The sequence below is a fragment of the Nicotiana tabacum genome, chromosome 17, assembly GCF_000715075.1.
Source record: "Nicotiana tabacum cultivar K326 chromosome 17, ASM71507v2, whole genome shotgun sequence".
In the NCBI taxonomy this organism is placed as follows: Eukaryota; Viridiplantae; Streptophyta; class Magnoliopsida; order Solanales; family Solanaceae; genus Nicotiana; species Nicotiana tabacum.
The window spans coordinates 95928837-95951808 of record NC_134096.1 but is presented as its reverse complement, the minus strand read 5'-3'; the positions used below and the strand labels follow the sequence as shown (position 1 = coordinate 95951808).

The following is a 22972-nucleotide window of genomic DNA, read 5'->3' as shown; positions in this document are numbered from 1 at the left end:
AACACTTGATTCTCGACATAGTTTCCTTTCTTCTTAATCAAGTTCTGACGTTTGTTAAAATACCTCATACCCACTTTCCCAATGTAACTAGAAAGATATTTATCAAAAAGAATCGCGTGATACTGCATTCCTCCTGTGTTTGCTCTCCCAGGATGTTCCTTGCGTTTTCTGATACAACGATAGCAAGCACTAACGTATCCTCCCTTCTTCTTGTTCCTCCTGAATCTTGCCGCCATTGTTAGAGGATCTTCTTGTGTAGGCACAAAGGCTGTCGTCGACACTACAATACCACCACCCATCTGAATGAAATACAAACCCGTACAGTTACCATCAAATGGATAAATATATAGAACCTGGTAAGAGGGAGCAATTTTGGGTGAATGGAGATAATTTCATCCTTCATCCGTTGGGTTAGCTAATCCATAAGTGAAATCACTATAGGAATCTCGATAAGAACTTGGATTTTCACCAGGATACGGATGAAAAGTGTACGGTTCACCGGGAACCCGCTCACTCTCCGTCTTTTGAAAGTCATACTGATTTTGTGAACTATGGAAGGTTCGAAAACGATTTTGATACCATTCTTCCATATATTGCAGTCTTCTATTTGATATGTCAATAAAAGCTTGAATATTTTGCTCCAACTCATTCGAACCTCTGCCAGACTCCACCATTAACATCGAAGAACAATCGAGAATCGTCGGCTCTGATACCAAATGTAGCGATTCCCGAGTGGGAATAACCATGGAAATGAACTAAGAAAGCAAAGAAAAGAAAACAGAGAAAAAAGGAAGATAAAATTGATTTCCCATTCAACATAATTGAATAAAATAAGGAATACACTGTATTAAACAACTAGTAGCCTAATAAACTGGACATGTGTCGACCAACAAAAGTGGACACCTTTAGGTACTAAAATGTAAATAACAACAGGACTCAACTAACATAAAATAAACTAAGGACACCACATAATAAAACAAAAAATCTTCATTTAAAACCCCCTAAACTTAGACCATATTCGTAACAGATTGAGGAAAAGCACATCCTAAAATCAGGTTGTACCGCAAATATCATTAAAACCCATCTATGCGTGAATTAAAATCTATCGATGAGGAACTGTAGAAGAAAAAATAAATTAAAGAAGTAACTTTTCTTGTGAGGGATGGTGAAAAAGATTGAAAGGGGTGGTAGGATATATATCATTTGGACTAGCTAATTAGGCATAGCTTGGGTATGATAAAATATATAAAGTGAGAGTTTTGGAAGAGAAACAGAGGAATATGGTCTGGTTGGTTGACTGTGGTGTATGTATACAGAAGATAAAATAGCCGAAAAGTGTGTGCCAGAGATAATCTTGTTAAATTGTCAAATTAAGCCTGAAGGGAACGAATTTTAGTGGCCGGACAAATTTGCGGCGAATGATTTCCGGTCGCCAGATATATTTTCTGATGGTAGATTTAATGGTTTAGTGAAGAAGATATTTAAAAAAACGAAAAGAATAAATGAGAAAAGGAAAAATACAATGATTGGACTTTAAATTCTCCTCTTCACGCGCCCTGCTAGATGTGTGATAACAACCAAAATGCAAGAACAGAAAATGAGACTTGAAAAGCAAATAAAGAAAGGGAAGCAAGACACAAATATTAATGAGATATTAGTAATAACTAGAATTAAATCCTAATCACCCCTAATACAATCAACAAAAGCACCTACACTAATAGAATCCTCAAGAGGAAGACAAACCTCTTGCAAATTCTAGGGTTAGTTCAAAGGCAACCACAATTCTACCTTCAAGCTCAGAAAATACATAGCAATATTCAATATAGTCTAAGAAATTAAAGATGACCTAATATTTTCTATTTATACTAAGGTCTATATAATGACTAAAAAGACCCTTAGGTGTTTGGGCTCTCCACTTGTAATTAGACCTCTTCATATGAACTTGGGCCACCATCCTTGAATGTCATTTTGATGAAATTGTAGACTCTATTAGGCTTTTTCAAAAGATCATTCAAATATTCCAACTTCATCAAATGCATCCCAATAATTTGAAGGTACTTAGCTTGACTCCTAGTGAACGGTCTTGAAGGCATAGGCATAATGTGATCATCTTTCTCTTCTTGAAAAAATTTCGTCCTCGAGTTTGTAACATCGCCTACATCAAAACGAGACAAGTCACTAACGTTGAAAACATCATGCACTTGAAAATCATTAGGAATGCCAACTTTATAAGTATTTTCATCAATTCTTTCAAGAATTTGAAAAGGCTCATCTCCTCTTGGTAGCAACTTGTTCTTTCTCTCGTGAGGGAACATTTCCTTCCTAAAATGCACCCACACCCATTCTCCAGGTTCAAACACCATTTTCTTTCTTCATTTGTTGGCTTTGGTAGCCGCTTTTTGGTTCATCTTTTTAAATCGTTTCCTAGCATTCTCATGAGTTTTATTCACGGTTTCAGCTCTTGTCTTGGCATCTAAACTCACAACAATATCTTGAGACAAAGGAGTTATATCCAAAGGAGTTAAAGGATTGAAACCATAAACACATTCAAAAGGAGACATACCAATAGATGAATGAATAGTCCTATTATATGCAAATTCTATCAATGGCAATTGTTCCTCCCAAGAAGTAAGCTTTCCTTTAACCATGGCCCTAAGCATATTTTCTAATGACCTATTGACAACTTCGGTTTGACCATCGTTTTGAGGGTGACAAGAAGTAGAAAATAATAATTTAGTGCCAAGCTTACCCCATAAACCCTTCCAAAAATGACTAAGAAACTTGAAATCCCTATCACTAACAATAGTTTTTGGAATTTCATGCAACTTAAGTACATGATCAACAAATAAAGTAGCAACATGGGTAGCATCATCATTTTTATGACATGGTATAAAATATACCATTTTAGAAAATCTATCAACTACCACAAAAATACTATCTCTACCTTTCCTAGTCCTAGGCAAACCAAGAACAAAATTCATAGAAATATCAAACCAAAGAGCATTAGGAATAGGCAATGGAGTATACATACCAAAAGGACGTATCTTAGACTTATCTTGCTTGCACTCAACATATTGACCACATACTTTATCTACGTCAACTTTCATCTTAGGCCAATAAAAGTACTCATTTAATATATCTAAAGTCTTAGGGACTCCAAAATGTCTCATTAAACCACCACTATGTGCTTGTCTAACAAGCATTTCTCTCCAAGAGGACCAAGACACACATAACTTATCATCTCTAAATTGGAATCCATCAAACTTATGAAATCTCTTTTGTTTTTCTACTTTGGCTAATTCCTTATCCTTCTCTTTCTTCCCTTGCTTATCAAGGTATGCATCATCTAACCTATATGGTTTCTTATATGCCTCAACTTGATCACATTAAATATAAAGCTCATTAAAGTCATGATCACTAGGATAAAGTTCTCTTAGGCTCTCAAATCCCATCAACTTAGAAGTCAAAGTGTTCATTAAAATAAACCTCCTAGAAAGAGCATCTGTGACCACATTATCTTTGCCTTTCTTAAAGTGAATCAAATATGAAAATTGCTTAATAAACTCTACCCATTTAGTACGTCTCTTATTTAATTTACCTTGGCTCTTAAGGTGCTTCAAAGATTTATGGTTGGTTTTAATCACAAACTCCCTATGCCAAAGGTAATGTTACCAATTGATAAATATCTAACTAAGGCATACGACTCCTTGTCATATATAGAATAGTTCAAGCTCGCCCTTCTAAGTTTCTCACTAAAGTAGGCTACAGGTTGTTGATTTTGTATTAAAACTGCTCCTATACCTACTCTACTACCATCACACTCAATTTCAAAAGTCTTTTCAAAATTAGGAAGTTGAATAAGTGGTGTCCTGCTAAGTTTATCTTTCAACTCCCTAAAGGATTCCTCTTTTTCTTTCCCCAAATAAAGGTCTTATCTTTCTTAATCACTTGGGTCAACGATGCGGCTATGGTGCTAAAGTTTCTAACAAACCTTCTATAGAAACTAGCCAACCCATGAAAGCTCCTAACGTCCCCAATAGACTTAGGTGTGGGCCAACTCCTAATGGCTTCTACTTTAGAATCATAAACTTCTACACCCTTAGCACTCACAACAAAACCAAGAAAGACCACTTTATCAACACAAAAAGTACACTTTTTCAAATTAGGAAACAATCTTTCCTTTCTAAGAGCATAAATTGTTTCAAGTTCTCAACATGCTCTTCAAGTGACTTTGGATACACCAAAATATCATCAAAGTAAACTACAACAAATTTTTCAATAAAGGGTTTCATCACATGGTACATAAGCCTCATAAAAGTGCTAGGTGTATTAGAAAGTCCAAAAGGCATAACCATCCATTCATACAATCCAAATTTAGTTTTAAAAGCAGTTTTTCACTCATCACCAGATTTTATTCTTATTTGATGATAACCACTTCTCAAGTTAATTTTAGAAAAGATTAGAGAGCAACTAAATTAATCAAGTAAGTCATCAAGCCTAGGTATAGGATGACGCTACTTTACCGTGAATTTATTGATAGCCCTACAATTAACGCACATTCTCCAACTTCTATCTTTCTTTGGCACTAGGATCACGGGAACGACACAAGGACTCAAGCTTTCCCTTACAAATACTATCTCAAGAAGGTCATCAACTTGCTTTTGCAACTCTTTTGTAGCCTCCGGATTGCTCCTATATGCCGCTGATTTGGAAGTTGAGATCCCAAAACAAAGTCAATTTGATTCTTTATTCCCCTCAAAGGTGGTAGTTCCCTTGGTAGCTCTTCGGGAAAGACATCTTCATAACCTTGCAAAAGAGTAGAAACTTCAGTAGGTACAAAAGGGGTTAGCTCATTAGTAGTCAAAAAATAATTTTTATGCATAAGAAGTATAAGAGAACGGTTATCCTCAACCTCTCTCAAAGGATCTTGATGACTAGCTAACAAACTTACTTTTTTTCCCTCTAGGCTCACTCTTATTTTGTAAAAATGAAACATTTCCCTCATTTTCCCTCTTTTTTCACTTTTTTCTCTCTTGAAGTGCCACTCTTCTCACTTTTTCCTCTATTGAAGTATCACTCTTCTCACCCTTTTCTCTCTCTTTATTCTTTCCCTCAATTTTCTCATTTTTTTTGTAATCTTCACTCGCTTGAAATGGTGTCAAAGGTAAAAGAGTAAATTTATGTCCATCTTTAACAAGAGAGTACTTATTAGTTCTTCCATCATGCTTTGCTTCTCTATCATATTGCCAAGGTCGGCCTAGAAGTAAATGACAAGCTTGTATTGGCACTACCTCACACCAAACTTTATCATGATACTTTTCGATCTTGAACTTTATCAATACTAACTTTGTCACTTTGAGTTCCTCACACTTATTTAACCATTGTAGTCTATATAGTGTATGATGCTTCCTTGTAGGCAAATTCAATTGCTCTACCAAAGATGCACTTGCCACATTTGCACAACTTCTATTATCAATTATCATTGAGCAAACATCTCCCATAATCTGGCATATAGCATGAAAAAGATTCCCCCTCTGATCTAGTTCTTCCTTAGCAAGTGCACCCATAAGTCTTCTTACTACCAAGTAGCACTTTGGGTCTTCTTATTCACACTCTCCATGGTCACTATCCCCCGTTTGATATCCCCCATCTTCCATTGCAATGATAACTCTCTGGTTTGGACAATCTCTAATGTAATGACCAAGTCCATGGCACTTATGGCACCTAATATTAGTAGGAGACTTGAGCATTATTTCCTCATTCTTTAGCCTCCACCTTAGGTTTGGATTTTTCAACTTGATTTTTGAAATTTTGTTTAGTCTCTTTAGGCTTGTTCCAATGGCTTGAAGATTTCCAAGTCTCTTTTTCCTTGCTCCATGAAGAAGTAGTGCTCTTGAACTTGTAGTTTTTCTCACCCTTAAGCCCCTTTTCAACTCTCAAAGTCGCTTGGTAAGCATCCTCTAAGTAATCATACTTGTGCAACCTCATAGGAGAAGAAATTTCCTTGTTCAACCCCCGCAAGGAATCTTGGAACAATAAGCTCCTCTCTATCATGAAAGTTGGCTCGGAACCTTATCTTCTCAAACTCTTCAAAGAATTCATCAACATTCTTACTACCTTACCTCAAAGTGTAGAATTTTAAAATAATATCTTCTTGAAAGTAATCTGGTACAAACCTTTTCATCATGACACCTTTTATTTCATCCCAAGTAGTAATAGGATCAAGTAGTCGTTATTCCCTTTTCCTCTTGAAAGATTCCCACCAAGTAGAGGCAAATAACTCAAATTGGGTGATGATATACTTGATCATCATGGCGTTAGTCACATTGTTAACTTGGAAGATACTTTCACTCTTGATTACCCAATCCAAGTATTCTTTCGGGTCACTACTTCCTTTGAAAGGTGAAAGAGTGATCTTGATGGTGTTCAACCCTCTTGCATGCTCATCATGGTTGTATCTTGGTTGTCGATAACCTTGCCAAGCTTGTTGCCTTATTGCAATTTGAGCATGATCTTCTTCTTCCTCAAGATTGATGCGCTCTTCTTGTGGTGGTTGGCGATTTTGTGGATTGTCCCTCCTTTGTTGCCTTTGGGGTTGATTTTTATGAAATTGAATCCCTCTTTGTGCATAAGTTGCTTGAGCATGGATCCCTTGTTGTATTAGATTAGGATCCAAAGGAGTAGAAGGAGTTGATGGAGAAGCACTAGTTCCAACACCTTGTTGATGTGGGGGAGTTCCACTCACCAAGGAGTTCATTTTTCCTCTTGAACTTGCATCCTATTCTCCATGTTTGTGAACCTACCATCAATCATATCAAATCTCTTCATCATGGCCTCAAACATTTTTTTCATGTTGTTGGAAGATCCCTCACCCATATTGAACTTTCCTATAAAATAAAAAAATAAGTTAGTGATAAAAGTCCTCACCAAGTCGCTCTCGTATTGTATACACTCAAGTTGTATGCCACTCAATCACTCGTGTTTTACTCTTGAAAATTGGCTTTTAATTCTCTCTTTTAATCTCACTCGCTCTAGCCTTTTTTCACTCAAAAGGTAAAACTCAAAGTTGCCTCTAAACTATTATCCTAGTCTTTACAACAAGTCCCTTCCGTCGTCGGGATAGAATGGAATTGATGTTTAAACAAGAACGGACAATGTAAGTAAATTCGGACTTGGGCCAAGAAATTTACAACGAAAATAAATTAAAAAAAGCACAAAAAAATTGGCATGAAACAAGTTAAGGACGCAAAAAAACAAGACATTACTTAATATGAATTAATACTAAGCTAATCTAGTGAAGAATGAACAAAGAAATGAAGCTAGAACACTTAAAATGCAATTGCAAAGTTGCTGCAATTTTCACCAGGTTTCAAGACTTTCACAAAGCTCCTGGAGATGAATAAACAAGCTAATTTCAAATAATTGAAATGGGTCCAATAATTGCTGCTCTACTCCACAAATAAAAGCATATTAAAATTCCATTTTCGGCATGTGAAGGAACGAATAAAGCTTTTGGTTTTAATGCTTGACTTTTTTTCTTTTTGGGTGGTCTAATCTTCAAGTTTAATTGTTGAACAATTTTCCCCCAAAACGCAACTCCAACAAGTGTTTCAGCAGCACTCAATCTCCTTGAATCAATTTCCACAACGTATTCAAGAATCCAAGAACTCACGGATTAGAATTGTATATTTTTTTTTTTGAAAGCTAAAACCAAAGAATTATAGGAATAATTCTTTAGCCTAGGCTCCTGATACCAAATGATAACAACCAAAATGCAAGAACAAGAAATGAGACTTGAAAAACAAATAAAGAACGGGAAGCAAGACACAAATATTGATGACATATTAGTAATAACTAGAATTAAATCCTAATCACCCCTAATACAATGAACAAAAGCACATACACTAATAGAATACAAACCTCTTGCAAATTCTAGGGCTAGTTCAAAGGCAACCACAAATCTACCTTCAAGCTCACAAAATACATAGCAATATTCAATATAGTCTAAGGAATGAAAGATGACCTAATATTTTCTATTTATACTAAGATCTATATAATGACTAAAAAGACCCTTAGGTGCTTGGGCTCTCCACTTGTAATTGGGACTTTTCACATGAACTTGGGCCACCACCCCCTAAATATCATTTGGATGAAATTGTAGACTCTATTAGGCTTTTTCAAAAGATCATTCAAATCTTCCAACTTCATCAAATGCATCCCAATAATTTGAAGGTCTTTGACTTGACTCCTAATGAACGGTCTTGAAGGCATATGCATAATATGATCAATGTGTAACCACTTATCATGCCACATATGCACAAAAGGTGATATTAATACCACTTTAGACAGTTTAGAGGGGTAATAGGACGTCAGTAAAGTTGAAGCGTGGACTTGAAAAATTGGGATAAGTTGGAGGCGGTATTTATGTATTATCTCTATATGTGTGTGTGAAAGTTTAACCATTAGGGCGTCTCACTAAAGCTTGTTATTTAAAACTAAAGTTTATTAAGAATCCTTAAGCTTAAAATATTTTATATATAATTTCATTTAAGGTTTACTTTTCTAACTTTTCAAATGCAAAGTTATTACTAGGAGTAATATTATTTATAATTAATTTCTTCAAAAATCTTTTTAAAATTGATAATATTGCCAAACAATCGCATGGCTAAATAGTTCTCTTTCATATTTTTATAAAAAGCATGCACTTTTTATCTAAAATATCAAATATTTTTGAAGAAAAACTAAACATAAAACCTACAACTATTAATTGTAAAATCATGGGACCTTAAAACTTTGGGCCTAAAGGCTAAAGCCTTTGCGTTAGTTGTTTGGGAGTTTAGCCGACTGTTTAATTATTAATTATTTAAAGGATCAATCGAGTGGGTTGCTCTAGTGGTAAGTACCCTCCACTTCCAACCAAGAGGTTGTGAGTTCGAGTCGCCCCAAGAGCAAGGTGGGGAGTTCTTGGAGGGAGGGAGCCGAGGATCTATTGGAAACAGCCTCTCTACCCCAGGGTAGGGGTAAGGTCTGCGTACACACTACTCTCCCCAAACCCCACTAGTGAGATTATACTGGGTTGTTGTTGTTGTTGTTGTTGTTGTATTTAAAGTGAATAAACTGATTTTGTCATTTTAACCTTTTCTGGTTAATCTTGATAATATATATATATATATATATATATATATATATATATATATATATATATATATATATATATATAGAGAGAGAGAGAGAGAGAGAGAGAGAGAGAGAGAGAGAGAGAGAGAGTAAACATTGTACCAACCAAGCACCTTTACATGGAATTGAAGAGAGGGAGTATGTACATAAACGACTAAAGGTGTTAGACAACAAAGGAAAATAAATTGTAGAAAAAAATGACTAGTACTTAAGAGCACTAAACTATGTGTCAGGGGGCATTTTTGATCAGTCCAAAGTCACACTTACGCGGCAGTTAAGTTGCACACTTGACTCAGCCTTTCCCAACACATAGCCAAATTTTCAGCAAGTTTGTATTTAGACGAATCTAGGCAGCAAATGTAAAGAAAACACAATCAAATACGGAAAATTTCCAACCTTTGTATTAATTCAAAAACATACAAAGGAAACCCTCACTTTGCTATGAACTCAAGTCGTTCACAGCCCACTTCGTCTAGTCAAGATCACAAGTCGATCTTGCACACTAAGACCTGCCCAATGCCCAACTTTAGCCCCTTTTTGAAATACTTAGAAACCCTCACGTTTCTATCTTGTTTCCCTCTTGAATTTCACACGAAATTCCCACTTAAAATCTGACGAAGTCCAAAGGCACCTATTTATAGCTCATAGGCAGCCTTTGGCACTTGACAACACATTGACACTTGTTGTCTACAGCTTTTGCCACTTGGCGGGCTAATGTTAAATCTTTTCCTATCTTGTAGTTGATATCCCCAACTACATAAGCCATGATCTACACGAAATGATTGTGGATACAAGAACTAAACAGACATGGGTACAAGAGATTACAAAAAGGTAATAGCCAACTACTTTGGCATGTACACTGCATGTGCTCCTTGACTTGGTCAGCTGTTGCATGCCCAAGGCTGGCATTGCACCCAGCCTTGGCTCCTTTTGAAATTGCTATGCACCAATACCTTACCACAACCTAGCGCCCATGATTTTGCCGCACATATCCAACGTTACTGCCGCCTGCACAGGCCTTGACCGAGTTTCTTCCTTGTCTATGTCAACCTTTGTTTCGCCCATGCCATTGCTTGTATTTTACTTCACATAGCCGTGCCTTAACTGTTGAAAGCTTTTTCCATCATCCCGCACTATTTTGCCTTAGCTTAGCCCGCACTTGGCGCTGCCACAACCCAAAGTGCTTGTGCCACTCAATTTGGCGCACATGCCATGCCATGCCACCCCAACTTGCCCACACTGCCTTGTCAAGCCTTTGCCAAGCATCTCTTGCCTACCCCAAGACCTTGGCCAATACTTGCCTACAACAGGCCACATGACATTATCTTGTACATTGCCTGCATGATCGTTTTGCCCGCACATAGGCCAATGGCAAGACCATCACGCCCAATCCTTGCCACAGCCATGCCACGCCCAATGTCAAAGAGTCAGGCCCCTAACAAACCACCCGCACCCTTTAAAATCGACGTCCTCGTCGAGCCAACTCAATTAATCAGCCCCAAGGGGTTGTTAACATACAACGCCCCTGTTGCTCCATTCACATCTGCCACAATAGCATTTGCCTTCGCTGCTTGTTCCTATTTTTCCATAGCCAGCATAGCATTTACTCTGGCCTGCACCAGACAGTCCTTCTTTAAGTGCGGTCCGCCACAAGTAAAGCAGCCTTTGAATTTTCCGCTTCTTTCCTTGCCATTGGAAGTATCCGCTTGCTTCCATTCTTGGTATACCCTTCATCTTCGGCAGCGTGGCCCTTCCCGCTTTTCTTCCATTCCCTTGCCTTTTCCTTCCTAGCATCGGACTTTGAATGCGAAGATTCAGTAGGGTCACCACCTAAGTTGAAATCAACCAACGTATCTGCCGCCGCAATAGCAGTAAAGAGGCTTTGAACATTCTACCTTCTCAACTCTAATTGCGCCCAGCCATTTAATCCGCTCATGAAGTAATGCAGCTTGTCTTCTTCTGCCATATTACTTACATTCAGCATCAAGGACGAGAATTCCTTGACATACTCCCTCACCGTACCACTTTGTTTCAAGCGACACAGTCCATCTCTTGCAACCCATGACGAGCTGCTTGGAAGGAATTGAGATTTTAATTCCTTCTTTAGCATCTCCCAAGTTTCAATCTTGGGCAGTCCAGCACTTTCCACTTCCGCAACTCGTGTATGCCACCACACCTTTGCATCATCGGTCAAATACATAGGTATAGTGGTTAACACAGCATGAAGAGCGAACAGCTGATGAAGTAGAAGTGTCCCAAACCATCACCTGCCATGAGCAACTAAAGTTAAGGTCGAAAGCAACTATTGATTCTACACCAAGAAGCACAGAAGTTCCAAAAGAAAGTAAACTAAAGAGCTAATTAGTGGTTCAAGGATGCAACTTGTATGCGGATAATCATTGCAAATCAATCAAAACTTTGACAAAACTATATTCGTAAGTTGCTGCACTGCTTGTATCAGCCGCTTAAGCCTTTTCATTCACGCCACTTAAGCCTATTTTCACTTAAATGCTACGATGTTAAAAACAATTATTACTGAGAGTCTGAAAGATGTTTGTTTAAAGGGAATTGAAGTTTTTCTCTTTGTTAAATGCGCCATGGGAAATATAAAATGATAAATTTATTCTTCTGCAAAACTACTTTGAAAAAAGGTAAAAAGGGAACAAGGCGATATAGAAAAATGATGTCTTGTCTCTCAAAGGACTTGTGCAAACTAGATTCTGCAAATGAGATCACAGAAATATTAATACTTTCTAGGAGGGCCTGGAGTTCACTGTACATATTCACTTCAAAGTATGCGGACTAAGGAGGAGAATTTGCAATGTCATGGTTGATTATCAAGAAGGGGAGCCTTGGCGTAACCGGTAAAGTTGTTGCCACGTGACCAGGAGGTCACGGGTTCGAGCCGTGGAAATAGCAGAATCCTCACCTTGGTGTGATCATCACTTCTAGGGACAGTGTTTTGTAATGCCCTTCGAAGTTGAACCACCTCCTCACGCAGTTCTTCCTTTTCCTTGCGTACCAAGGCCATTTCTGCCAGCATAGTCTCATGCCTCGCCGCATAATCTGCCTCCAAAAGTGTCATTCTCGCAAGAACAAAAGAATCAATTCCTATTTCAATAGCCTGTCCAACGAGTGCTTCTAATTGTTTCACCCTTTGGCGCAGTTCAGCATTTGTGCCACCAGCCATGTTCCCAAGCAGTAATACGAAATCTGCTACTAGTCGTCTTGCCACCGCCACAAACCAGCTCTGCTTTGATACCAGTTATCGCGGGGGCATTTTTGATCAGTCCAAAGTCACACCCGCGCAACAGTCAAGTTGCGCACTTGACTTAGCCTTCCCCAACACTTAGCCAAATTTTCAGCAAGTTTATACTTAGACGAATTTAGGCAGCAAATGTAAAGAGAACACAATCTAATACGGGAAAATCCCAACCTTTGTATTAATTTGAAAACTTACAAAGGAAACCCTCACTTTGCTATGAACACCGGTCGTTCACAACCCACTTCATCTAGCCAAGATCACAAGTCGATCTTGTACACTAAGACCTGCCCAATGCCCAGCCTTAGCCCCATATTGAAACACTTAAAAACCCTCACATTTCTCTCTTGTTTTCCTCTTGAATTTCACACGAAATTCCCACTTAAAATCTGACTAAGTCCAAAGGCACCTATTTATAGCACATAGGGAGCCTTTGGCACTTAGCAACACATTGACACTTGTTGTCTATAACTTTTGCCACTTGGCGGGCTAATGCTAAATCTGTTCTTATCTTATAGTTGACATCTCCAACTACATAGGCCATGATCTACACGAAATGATAGTGGATACAAGCACTAAACAAACATGGGTACAAAAGGTTATAAAAAGGTAATCGCCAACTACTTTGGCATGTGCACTGCACGTGCTCCTTGACTTGGTCAGCTGTTGCACGCCCAAGGTTGGCATTGCGCCCAACCTTTGCTCTTTTTGATATTGCTCCGCACCAATGCCTTACCCACAACCTGCCGCCCATGATTTTTTCGCATACACCCGACGCCACTGCCGCCCGCACACGCCTTGGCCTAGTTTCTGCCTTGTCCATGTCAACCCTTGTTTCGCCCGTGCCATTGCTTGTATTTTGCTTTACATAGCCGTGCCTTAACTATTGAAAGCCTTTGCCATCATCCCGCACTGTTTTGCCTTACCTTAGCCCGCACTTGGCGCTCCCACAACCCAAAGTGCCCGTGCCACTGACTTTGGCGCGCATGCCATGCCATGCCGCCCCAACTTGCCCACACTGCCTTGTCAAGCCTTTGCCAAGCATATATTGCCTTCTCCAAGACCTTGGCCAATACTTGCCCACAACAGCCCACGTGACATTATCTTGTCCATTGCCCGCATGATTGTTTTGCCCACACATAGGCCAATAGCAAGGTCATCACGCTCAATCCTTGTTACAGCCGCGCCACGCCCGATGTCAAAAGTCAGGACCCTAACACTAAGCCATGTTAGGTTTTGCGATGCCAGTCTCCATCTTATGAGGACCCATTGTTGTACTTGTAGGCAAACCATAACTTCAGCTAATAATAGAGTAACATAGTTAATCAGAATGTATGTACCCTTAATTGCTACCACGATGGAGACACTAATTATTGTCCATTTTTATTAGTAACAGTTATGTTCATATGCATGTGTGCAATGTAGTGCCTAATGGTTGTTTCTGTACTCGCACCTTCTATGGATCAACAGATAATGAGGGTGTTTGGCTAAGCTTATAAGCTGATCAAACTGGTTTATAAGTATCTTTTGTCTTATCTATGCGTTTGGTAAACACTCAAAGGGCTTATAAGCTAAAATCAGTCATAAGTCCTAAGTTGGTCACCTCCAACTTATGGCTTTCAGCTTATAAGCACTTTTAGTTTGACTAAGGCTTTTACTAGTTTATTCTTAATGATATTTTTTAATTCATAAAAAAATTTCCCAAAATAAATTTTCTAACTTTCTCTTCATTCCATATTCGTTGTTCATCCTTTTCTTTACAAAGAAATTTTTTAATTTATAATCTTTTGTAAAGTTTTAAGAGTATTTTAGTCATTTTAACAAAAGAATAGCTTATCAACACTTTTCTACCAAACACATCAATTGTTTATTATCAGTTTCAGCACGTCTATCCAAACATATAAATACTTATTTAAAAAATCAGTTTCAGCACTTAAAAATATTTTTCAGCGTGTCCGTGTCTGATCTAATTCCTACGACTTAAGTTCCTTTTTTTTCCATTTGTTTCTTACTAATTAGGTTGCAGACAAAATAATAAATAGCTACTATTATATGCTAATCTCATAATTATCATTACGCATCTCTCTACGACTCTACCACTACGAGTAGGAGAAGCAAAACAATGAACATATTTACGTCATACCAAATAGGCTCTAAAACATAAACATTTATACCTGTAAATATATGTGTTGTTTATTTAATACTGGCCCATGATTTTCCATCATGTATTATAAGTTTCTAAGGTGAAAAGGGCGAAGTTAAACGAAAGTTAATACTAGTATAAGAGCAAAATTTAGACATGTGTCTTTTATTCTCGCTAATGGGATAATAATTACTCGTAGATCTACAGACGTCATTTAAATGATGGAGTTTCAGTTTTATTTGTCGTCTTCCTTCTTTCAACGGTATGGTCGGCAGACAAAGTCATAACCCACGACCAAAACCCATACTTGGGTCCTGCACATTTCTTGAATCCAAAAGTCGTAACCCATATTTTTGTTCATTCTTGTATTTGAATAATAAGTAGTAGGCTCATCATTCAAAATATGAATAATGCTGGGCAACGCATAATATTTGCAGCGGGCACTGTGATGTTTGTCAAATATCCTCGATTCTTTAGGTGGAGAGTGTACAACAACGCAGTGGAGGATGCATGATTAGCCGTAAGGGGTTCAAATAGAAAAAAGTTAAAAGGGATGTAGCTAGTGAGAATAGAACCGATAATCTTATAAAGGTTTTGTACTCCCTTGGCCACTAAGTTATGCTTTTGGACTGTATCAGAGGGATTCAAAATATAATATACAGAGGTAAAAAATAGATTATGCCTTATATATATAATGTAATTTTTCAGCGAAGGGAGTTCGGGTGAATATCCTTCCGCCCAACAACCTACATGCATGTTCTATTCAAGAGTCAATTTTCCCAAGTCAAGTAAATATTTATAGCATCTAGACATCTATAACCATGCGCGCGGATTTTTATCTTGACAGTCCGATTCCAACTCGATCGGCTAGTCTAAGTATGCAGTATGCACCTCGTGTGTATGACACATTAAAGGTCAAGAAAGTATTTCATACAAAATTAGTAAAAAAGTAAAGGACTAGTAATCATTCAATAATGTGAAAGTGGGATTGAAATTCTGGAATTCTTCTTAAAGTTTTATGCTACCTGCATTTCAAAAATAATGAACTTATTAGTACTATTTTGAGAATCAAACAAGATATTCTTTTATCATATTCTTTGCAAATAGTTTTAAATATTTTAAATTATTAACTATTATAATACTTTTTATATAATTCCTAAAATAAAATTTATGTCCGAATTCGCAAAAAAAAAAAAGTCAATTTAATTCTCTTACTCCAAAAAAGTTTAAACAAATTGGAACGAAGAAATATTTAAATGTATACCTTTAGTCACACAATTTATTTAAAAAAACCTATTAAGTTGTACTACTTACGCTTTAATGTTTTCAGTTTACTACTTTGTCGGTTTAAATTACGGACTGTTTGGCCATAGATTTTGTCAAAATAAACTTGGGTTTTATTTGGCAAACACATGTTTGGCCATAAATTTTGCCAATATTTTGGCCAAATCCCAAATCCCAAAAAACCAGCTCAATAGCTGATTTTAGACCAAAATATCATTATTATATTTTTTAAAAATTGCCCCAAACTTTTATATTTTATAAAAGAACCCACAATTTATTATTTTGTAACGATGTTGCTTCGTCTTTTCGGTCATCTGATAGTGTATCATGTAGTTCATTATAAAAATGATAATTTTGTATCAAATTTATTTATGTTCAAGACTATGGTTTACGATAATATAATGAATATTATTGATAATAGTATTGTTGGGTATTTGTGATAGTTTTTAGAACTTGTGAGTATAAGTCATGTTTTTACAAACCAAACTTCACCCAAAACAAATGTCCAAACACATATTCATCTTCAAACTAAACTTCAACCAAATCAGATTTTTCAGAATAAATTTAGAATCTATGGCCAAACGCTAGCTACATGTTAACTTAGTAATAAAATACCTTTATAAAAATTAGTTATTCATGATTATTCATGAAAAGCTTAGAGAAAATGAATTCCTTGACCAAATTTCATGAAGAACCCATGCTACTTTTGGCAAACATTGTGCTAAGTAGGTTTTGCCTTTTCCAAGATAAACTTGTTTTGCATCGTAACCAAACTCGACAGGGTACAGACTAGTCACAACTAACTTATTATGGATATATTCACATAAAATTTTAAAAGATAAGACTACATGTTAGAGGTAATGTAGAGGTAAAATGACGCTACTTTATCAAATTTTCAGCAACCATTTTAGGTTGCATTGACCGTTGTTTGTTTCCTCCTGTCTGAATATGTACATTAGCAACCGCAAGGAGAAGGAAGATTGGCCCCCTTTCCCCTCCAAAAGAAAACAAAGAAAAATTAAGGAGGAAAAACAAGAGAAAAAGAAGGGAGGAAAAAAAAAAGAGACTTTCTCTTTCTGCTTCACTTCATCTGTTGTTGACATTCTTAGGAAATTTTCTTTAGATCACTTAACTATCTTTGGTCCCTTGTACAATGCTCCAACTACAGTTAAGTCCTCAGGTTTCTCCCTCTCTTTCAGCCATGCATAGTCACAGCCGCGCTGTTCCTCAGGCACTGTAATGCAGGGAAAAAGGACAAAAACCAAACATTAGGATTTTCATGTTGATGGATAATGTCGGATACAAGTTCCCATGAACTGGCTAGAGCCGTACTGAAAATGTTAATCAAGTACAATCAAATCAAATTACCATATTTATCCGACACCATTCAAGAAAAGGGTAAATAGACTATCCTTATTGTCTAATCAAGTGATTCCAAAAATAGAATAAAATCAAGAAGCAACTCAAGTTGACAATTTTATAAGCACCATTGTTCCTGGAACTGTCTGCCCACCAGCCAACAATTTGGAGAATCATATCTCAACGTAACTACTTAAAAACCAACAAGCTGGAGAATCAAATCTCGGTCTAACTAGTATTTTAAAAAGGTCGTCACCTTGCCATCACATTAGTCGAGGAAATGAGTTATTAGTCTCCTTGTATTATCTTTGAGAAAACCTCACAATATGAACTAACTTTTGAGGTTGAATTAGATCAAAAGTCCATTATCTTATACCTGTTCATATTTTTGATTACCCAGTATTAGACCCCAGGTTATATTATGTATGCACTAGATGTCAAGTCCAAGACATACGGTAGGTGTTAAGTATCAAGGGAATGGATTGTTGCGTCTTTATATGGATTTTTTGGACAATTCTGACTTGCCGGAGCTAGCTTTTGAGAATGAGTTAGGCCCAAGGTCCATATTCTTGTCACAAATCAAAGCTAGAGTCAAGTATTTTGAGAAAATACAAGGTGTACCTGAGATATTGGCTAACGGGAAGTCATAGTAGTATTGACAGTGGCGACCTTCAGGATCACAATATGGTGGACCAAGCACGTCTAGCACGGCGCAGGCCGTTCTTGCTGTGAAACAGTGCATATTACCACCATCAGATGGATAGAGGATAGAGGTCTTGCATGGAGCTCTAAACGCAGAATTCACCTTCACTTTTGCAAGACGAAGTCCAGTTGAATCCGCTTCAACCCCATCTGATAAAAAAATGACCAAAGAAGTTACTCTTCTCCTTAATAAATCTAACAGGTAATATGTTATAGTAACTGAAACCTCTAAACCTTGTGATGCACATAAAATTTACGAAACTTTATGGTGCACCAAAAATTTACAGAAAACAAGAGAACCCCTTTGACCCCATATAACAAGACAAGAAAAGGGGGGAGGGGGGGGGGATGAGGTTTAAGAAGCAAGACAACCTTTTTTAGGACTTAATACATTGGAACAAATGTAGAATGATGATATCTGTACACTCATTTATATTCTTCTTTACGCCCCAGTTTAAAGACATGCTTCCTATTTCCAAGTGACAATGAGTGAAGAGAACAGTTCAACAAAGCAATCTCCAGCAAAAGAACTTACTGTCTAAAGAATTAGCATTTGGAGTTAATTCAGCAGGGAGATTGTCCGCCCAGTCATACGACTTTATGTGCATTTCTCCGAAAAGAAGTTTGCTAAAAACTGTCATTCCAGGATGATCATGAAGTGGAATCACAGCTGATGGAGGCAGGCAGAAGATACCAATCTGCCAAAGAAGCAAAAGACTTTATAAGCGTCGAATCAAGACACTGAAGGAAGAGAAAAAGACAATTCACTATTAGTGGAAAAATTGCTACATACCGAGAATTTGTCACACTCATGGAGGTGCAGGTATGTTATTGTAGGAGGTGTATCATACGTGGTTGACTTGAAATATGGCAAATTCGGACTCAAGCCAACGTCTGCTTCAACCATACTATCTGCGTGTACCACGTACAGAGGATAAGTACATTCTGCCTAAATCAGCACAAAGTGAAATAATACAGCAAAGGAAGGAGAAATTTGAATTCACATCAAAATAATGTAGTAAATCATTTTTTGCTTCCACAATCTATACTTGCCTAAAAAAGATTATTGAAGAATTCTCATTCTCCCACAAAATTTTCACGTCACCCCAATGGCGAAGCCAGGAAATTCGATAAGGGTGTTCAAATTTTGAACACCCTTTGACAGTGGGCTATGCAGGGTGTTCAAAGTCTATTTTAAGTAATAACAAATAATATTTTACCTTATACTAAATATAATTTTTCGGCCCGACCACCCTTGGGCCAACATAGCTTCGCCCCTGTGTCACCCCCACCCCTCCTCACAAACCCCTGAACCGTACAAGCAAGAAAAAATATTGAACTAAAGGGAAACGGTATAACAGTTATTTTCCAATCAAACAATAATTTTATTTACTCTTGTGACATAGCAACATAACAATCATAACAGAAAACACAATGCAGATAAATCTCAAACACCTTATCCTGAAAACAGTTGTTTTTTAAAATTTATTTTATAAATAAATCCTGAAAACAGTAGAAGTAAACAAATTTAGAAAGAAAGAACATTTATATCTGAAGCAGCATTATCCAAACATTTACATAGTTCCCATATAAATCCCTAAAACAGAAAGCTATTTCTCAAATGGGAGAGCAAAACATAACGTTAGTGAAAAGACAACCAGATCCTGTCGTACTAAAAGTGGATATATCATCAATCAACCTCGTCAAAATCAACTTCTTTATAAACTTGGTAATGTTCCAACGCCATAACCACTACAACAATGCATCTAAATTAAGCTACAAAAAGGATAAATTTAAAATCGTGTAACACCCACAAAACATTGTAGTAACAGCTAAATTTTTTTTTAATTCTTACAGTCATTTGGACATTTTTCTGTATTTTGTAATTTAAAGAACTTAAAAATCGAACATTTCCCTAAAGTGCTGATATAACTTCAGAATTGAGTTAAAGTAAACCGATTCCAGTTATAGCTGTCATCATTATAAAATGGAAATATCAGTAAAAGGGTAAGCCTGAAAAGAATTGGTAACAATTTACAATGTCAAAATCAACTTTAAAACGAGGTAGTGTAAAATGACAATGCCAGATCATGCACCATATTTGGAGGGGTTGTACTTTGTAGCTCAAAACTTGTACTTTTGCCCGACATAATAAAAATGAAATTTTGCAAATTTATGACGCAACAGCAATTCAACACTTAAAAAAATAAGCTCAAATGAATCAACCAACATACCTAAAACTGCCTTGAGACGTTCAATGTTTTCTGCAGATGGTACAACACCAGGGCCACAATTAGCAAACACTTGTTTGCAAGTTTCATAGAGTATTTGAACCGGCGACACCCTCCTCTGTCTTCTCCGGTTCTTTTTCCAGTCGCTGTACTGCTTACCTTTTCTTTCACTTACATTTTTTTCAATCCTCATTTTACCAATATATGTTTAACTTGAAATCAGAAGATGGGAGTAATTCCAATAGAAAACTGGAAAACAATGATCTGGGTATATATTTTTGTTTGGATATTTTTCTTCTTGATATTTACTATGTGCAGTATTCTGTTGTTGATGATGATGTTGCAGTTGAAGCGGGTTAAATAAAAGAAAGAAAGAAAGAAAGAGATGTGAAATTCTACGTTCTTGACTAAGTATAAATGGGTGGGAGGGGCCGTAGAATTGATATTGAAAGAGGAGAGAGCGGAATAACAGAAAACCAGGGGCCATTTTCTGCCTTCCCTTTCCTATGGGCTATGCCACTAGCGGATTCTTTTCTTCTTCTTTATCCTCTTTTAATACTATAACATTTTCACCGATCCCCCCTCCACTTTTTGAGATTGTCTTCTACCCCCTAAATGTTTCCTAATTTAACTCTCAGTCATTTCTTTGAACTTAACTGTAAAATTATTTACCATATTAATATTAATTAATAACAAAGTAATTCTTTATTTATGTGTAACTTTTTTTAATTTAGTTGTAACAATTTTAATAATATATGTGTATTTTCATATACTAGTTACTCGATAAGTGTGTTCACATGTATGCCGAATCATATAATATACGAAAAATGGTCATATTTGCCCCTGTACTCTTTGAAAAGAGTTATATTTGTTCTTCGTTATACTTTTTAGATATATTTATCCTTATCATTATACTTTAGGATCATATTTGCCCATGTACTCTTCAAAAGGGTTATATTTGCCATTCGTTATACTTTTTGACATATTTATCCTTACAATTATACTTTAGGATATTTTTTTTCCCTCATCCGTTAGATCGCCATGTCCCACCTTTTTTTCTTACATGGCGCCTATGTTGTAACGACATGGCCGGTCGTTTTGAGTATTATAACCCTGTTCCCCCATTTACTGCTCAATTTATGCTTTATAGTTATTTTATGACCTACCGGGTTATTGGGTTCGGGTCCGGAAGGAACTCAGAGTGAAATGAGACACTTAGTCTCATAATTAAAAATTTAAGTTAGAAAAGTGGACCGGATATGGACCTATGTGTAAACGACCTCGGATTTAAATTTTGATGATTCCAATAGCACCGTATGGTGATTTTAGGCTTATGAGCGTGTCCGGAATATTATTTGGAGGTCCGTAGTGAAATTAGGCTTGAAATGCCGAAAGTTGAATTTTTAGGAAGTTTGACCCGGGGTTGACTTTTTGATATCGGGGTCGAAATCCGATTCTGAAAATTTGAGTACCTTCGTTATGTCATTTATGACTTGTGCGCAAAATTTGAGGTAAATCGGACGTGATTTGATAGGTTCCGGAGTCGTTTGTAGAAATTAAAAATTTTAAAGTTCATTAGGCTTGAATTGGGGTGTAATTCATGGTTTTAGCGTTGTTTGAGGTGATTTGAGGGTTCGACTAAGTCCGTATGATGTTTTAGGACTTGTTGGTATATTTGGTCGAGGTCTCGAGGGGCTCGGGTGAGTTTTGGATGGTTAACGGATCAAAAATTTGGACTTGAACAACTGCTGGAATTTTCTGATATCTGATGATGTTTTACTTCTACGCGATCGCGTGAATGCATCTGCGATTGCGTAGGCTTATTTGGTCAGTGGGGGGTTTTTGTTCAACGCGATCGCGTGGGAATATCTGCGATCGCGTAGGGTTAATGTGAAGCAGTGGCATTTTGTGCTTCGCGATCGCGTGAAGCGAGACGCAATCGCGTAGCTCTGGGATTTTGTGACTCGCGAACGCGTGAAGAAGGTCGCGTTCGCATAGAGTAAGTGGAGCGGAGTAGAAGTCACGTGTTTTGTACTTCGCGATTGCGTGGACTAGTCCGCGATCGCGTAGGTCTGTGATGTTGTGCATCGCGATCGCGTAGACAAGTCCGCGATCGCGTAGAGTAAATGTCTAGGTAGAGAGTTTAAGTTCTGAAAATGGGACTTCAGGTTTTGACGGATTTGAGCTCGGGAAGAGGCGGTTTTTTGTAGTTTTTCAAGGAAAACAACGGGGTAAGTGTTCTTAACTCAATATTGGTTAAATTATCCGAATCCATGGTTGTTTTTATCATTTAATTGGTGAATTAAGTTGGAAAAGTTTAAAAACCCTCTTAGTTTAAATTGAAGAATTGAAGGTCGAGTTGGGGTCGGATTTTGATAAAATTGGTATGGTTAGACTCGTGGTTGAATGGGCTTCCGAATTTTGTAACTTTTGTCGAGTTCTGAGACGTGGGCCCCACATGTAATTTTTGAGCTAAAATTCAGATTTTTATGGAAAATTAGTATTTTCTTATGGAATTAATTTCAATAAATTTTATTGACTGAAACGAATTATTTGTGACTAAATTCGAGGCATTCAAAGACCGATTTGCGAGGCAAAGGCATAACAGAGTAAATAATTTCACGCTCTGAGGTAAGTAACAGTTTTAAATCTGGTCCTGAGGGTATGAAACCCCGGATTTTGGTATCATGTGATTATTTTGGAGGTGACGCACATGCTAGGTGACGGGCGTGCGGGCGTGCACCGAGGGGATTGTGACTTGGTCCGTCCCGGAAAACTGTAAAGTTGAATAATTTGCTGTTAGCTATATGCTCT

At 37.2% G+C, this 22972-nt stretch overlaps 1 protein-coding gene and 1 pseudogene across 1 annotated transcript; both read right to left on the bottom strand.

The window, feature by feature from the left end:
• Positions 1-392: 392 nt before the first annotated feature.
• On the bottom strand, positions 393-5567 carry LOC142171986 (uncharacterized; annotated as a pseudogene).
• Positions 5568-16729: 11162 nt separating this feature from the next.
• On the bottom strand, positions 16730-20557 carry LOC107792381 (plant cysteine oxidase 2). Its single transcript, XM_016614591.2, has 5 exons — positions 20162-20557; positions 18721-18839; positions 18463-18625; positions 17847-18077; positions 16730-17100 (listed from the first exon to the last, which is right to left on the bottom strand). Exons 1-5 carry the CDS (start codon positions 20349-20351, stop codon positions 16991-16993), a joined length of 813 nt encoding a protein of 270 aa, XP_016470077.1. The 5' UTR covers positions 20352-20557; the 3' UTR covers positions 16730-16990.
• Between the last annotated feature and the right edge of the window lie 2415 nt (positions 20558-22972).

What these genes read in the sequence shown, in the direction of transcription:
- LOC107792381 (XM_016614591.2), bottom strand. Translation starts at nt 20,351, where the DNA reads ATGAGGATTGAAAAAAATGTAAGTGAAAGAAAAGGTAAGCAGTACAGC. An exon ending in ATGAGTGTGACAAATTCTCG is followed by an intron (nt 18,626 to 18,720) that starts GTATGTAGCAAT and finishes CTTCTTTGGCAG; the next exon opens with ATTGGTATCTTCTGCCTGCC. An exon ending in CCCGTTAGCCAATATCTCAG is followed by an intron (nt 17,101 to 17,846) that starts GTACACCTTGTA and finishes CCTGCATTACAG; the next exon opens with TGCCTGAGGAACAGCGCGGC.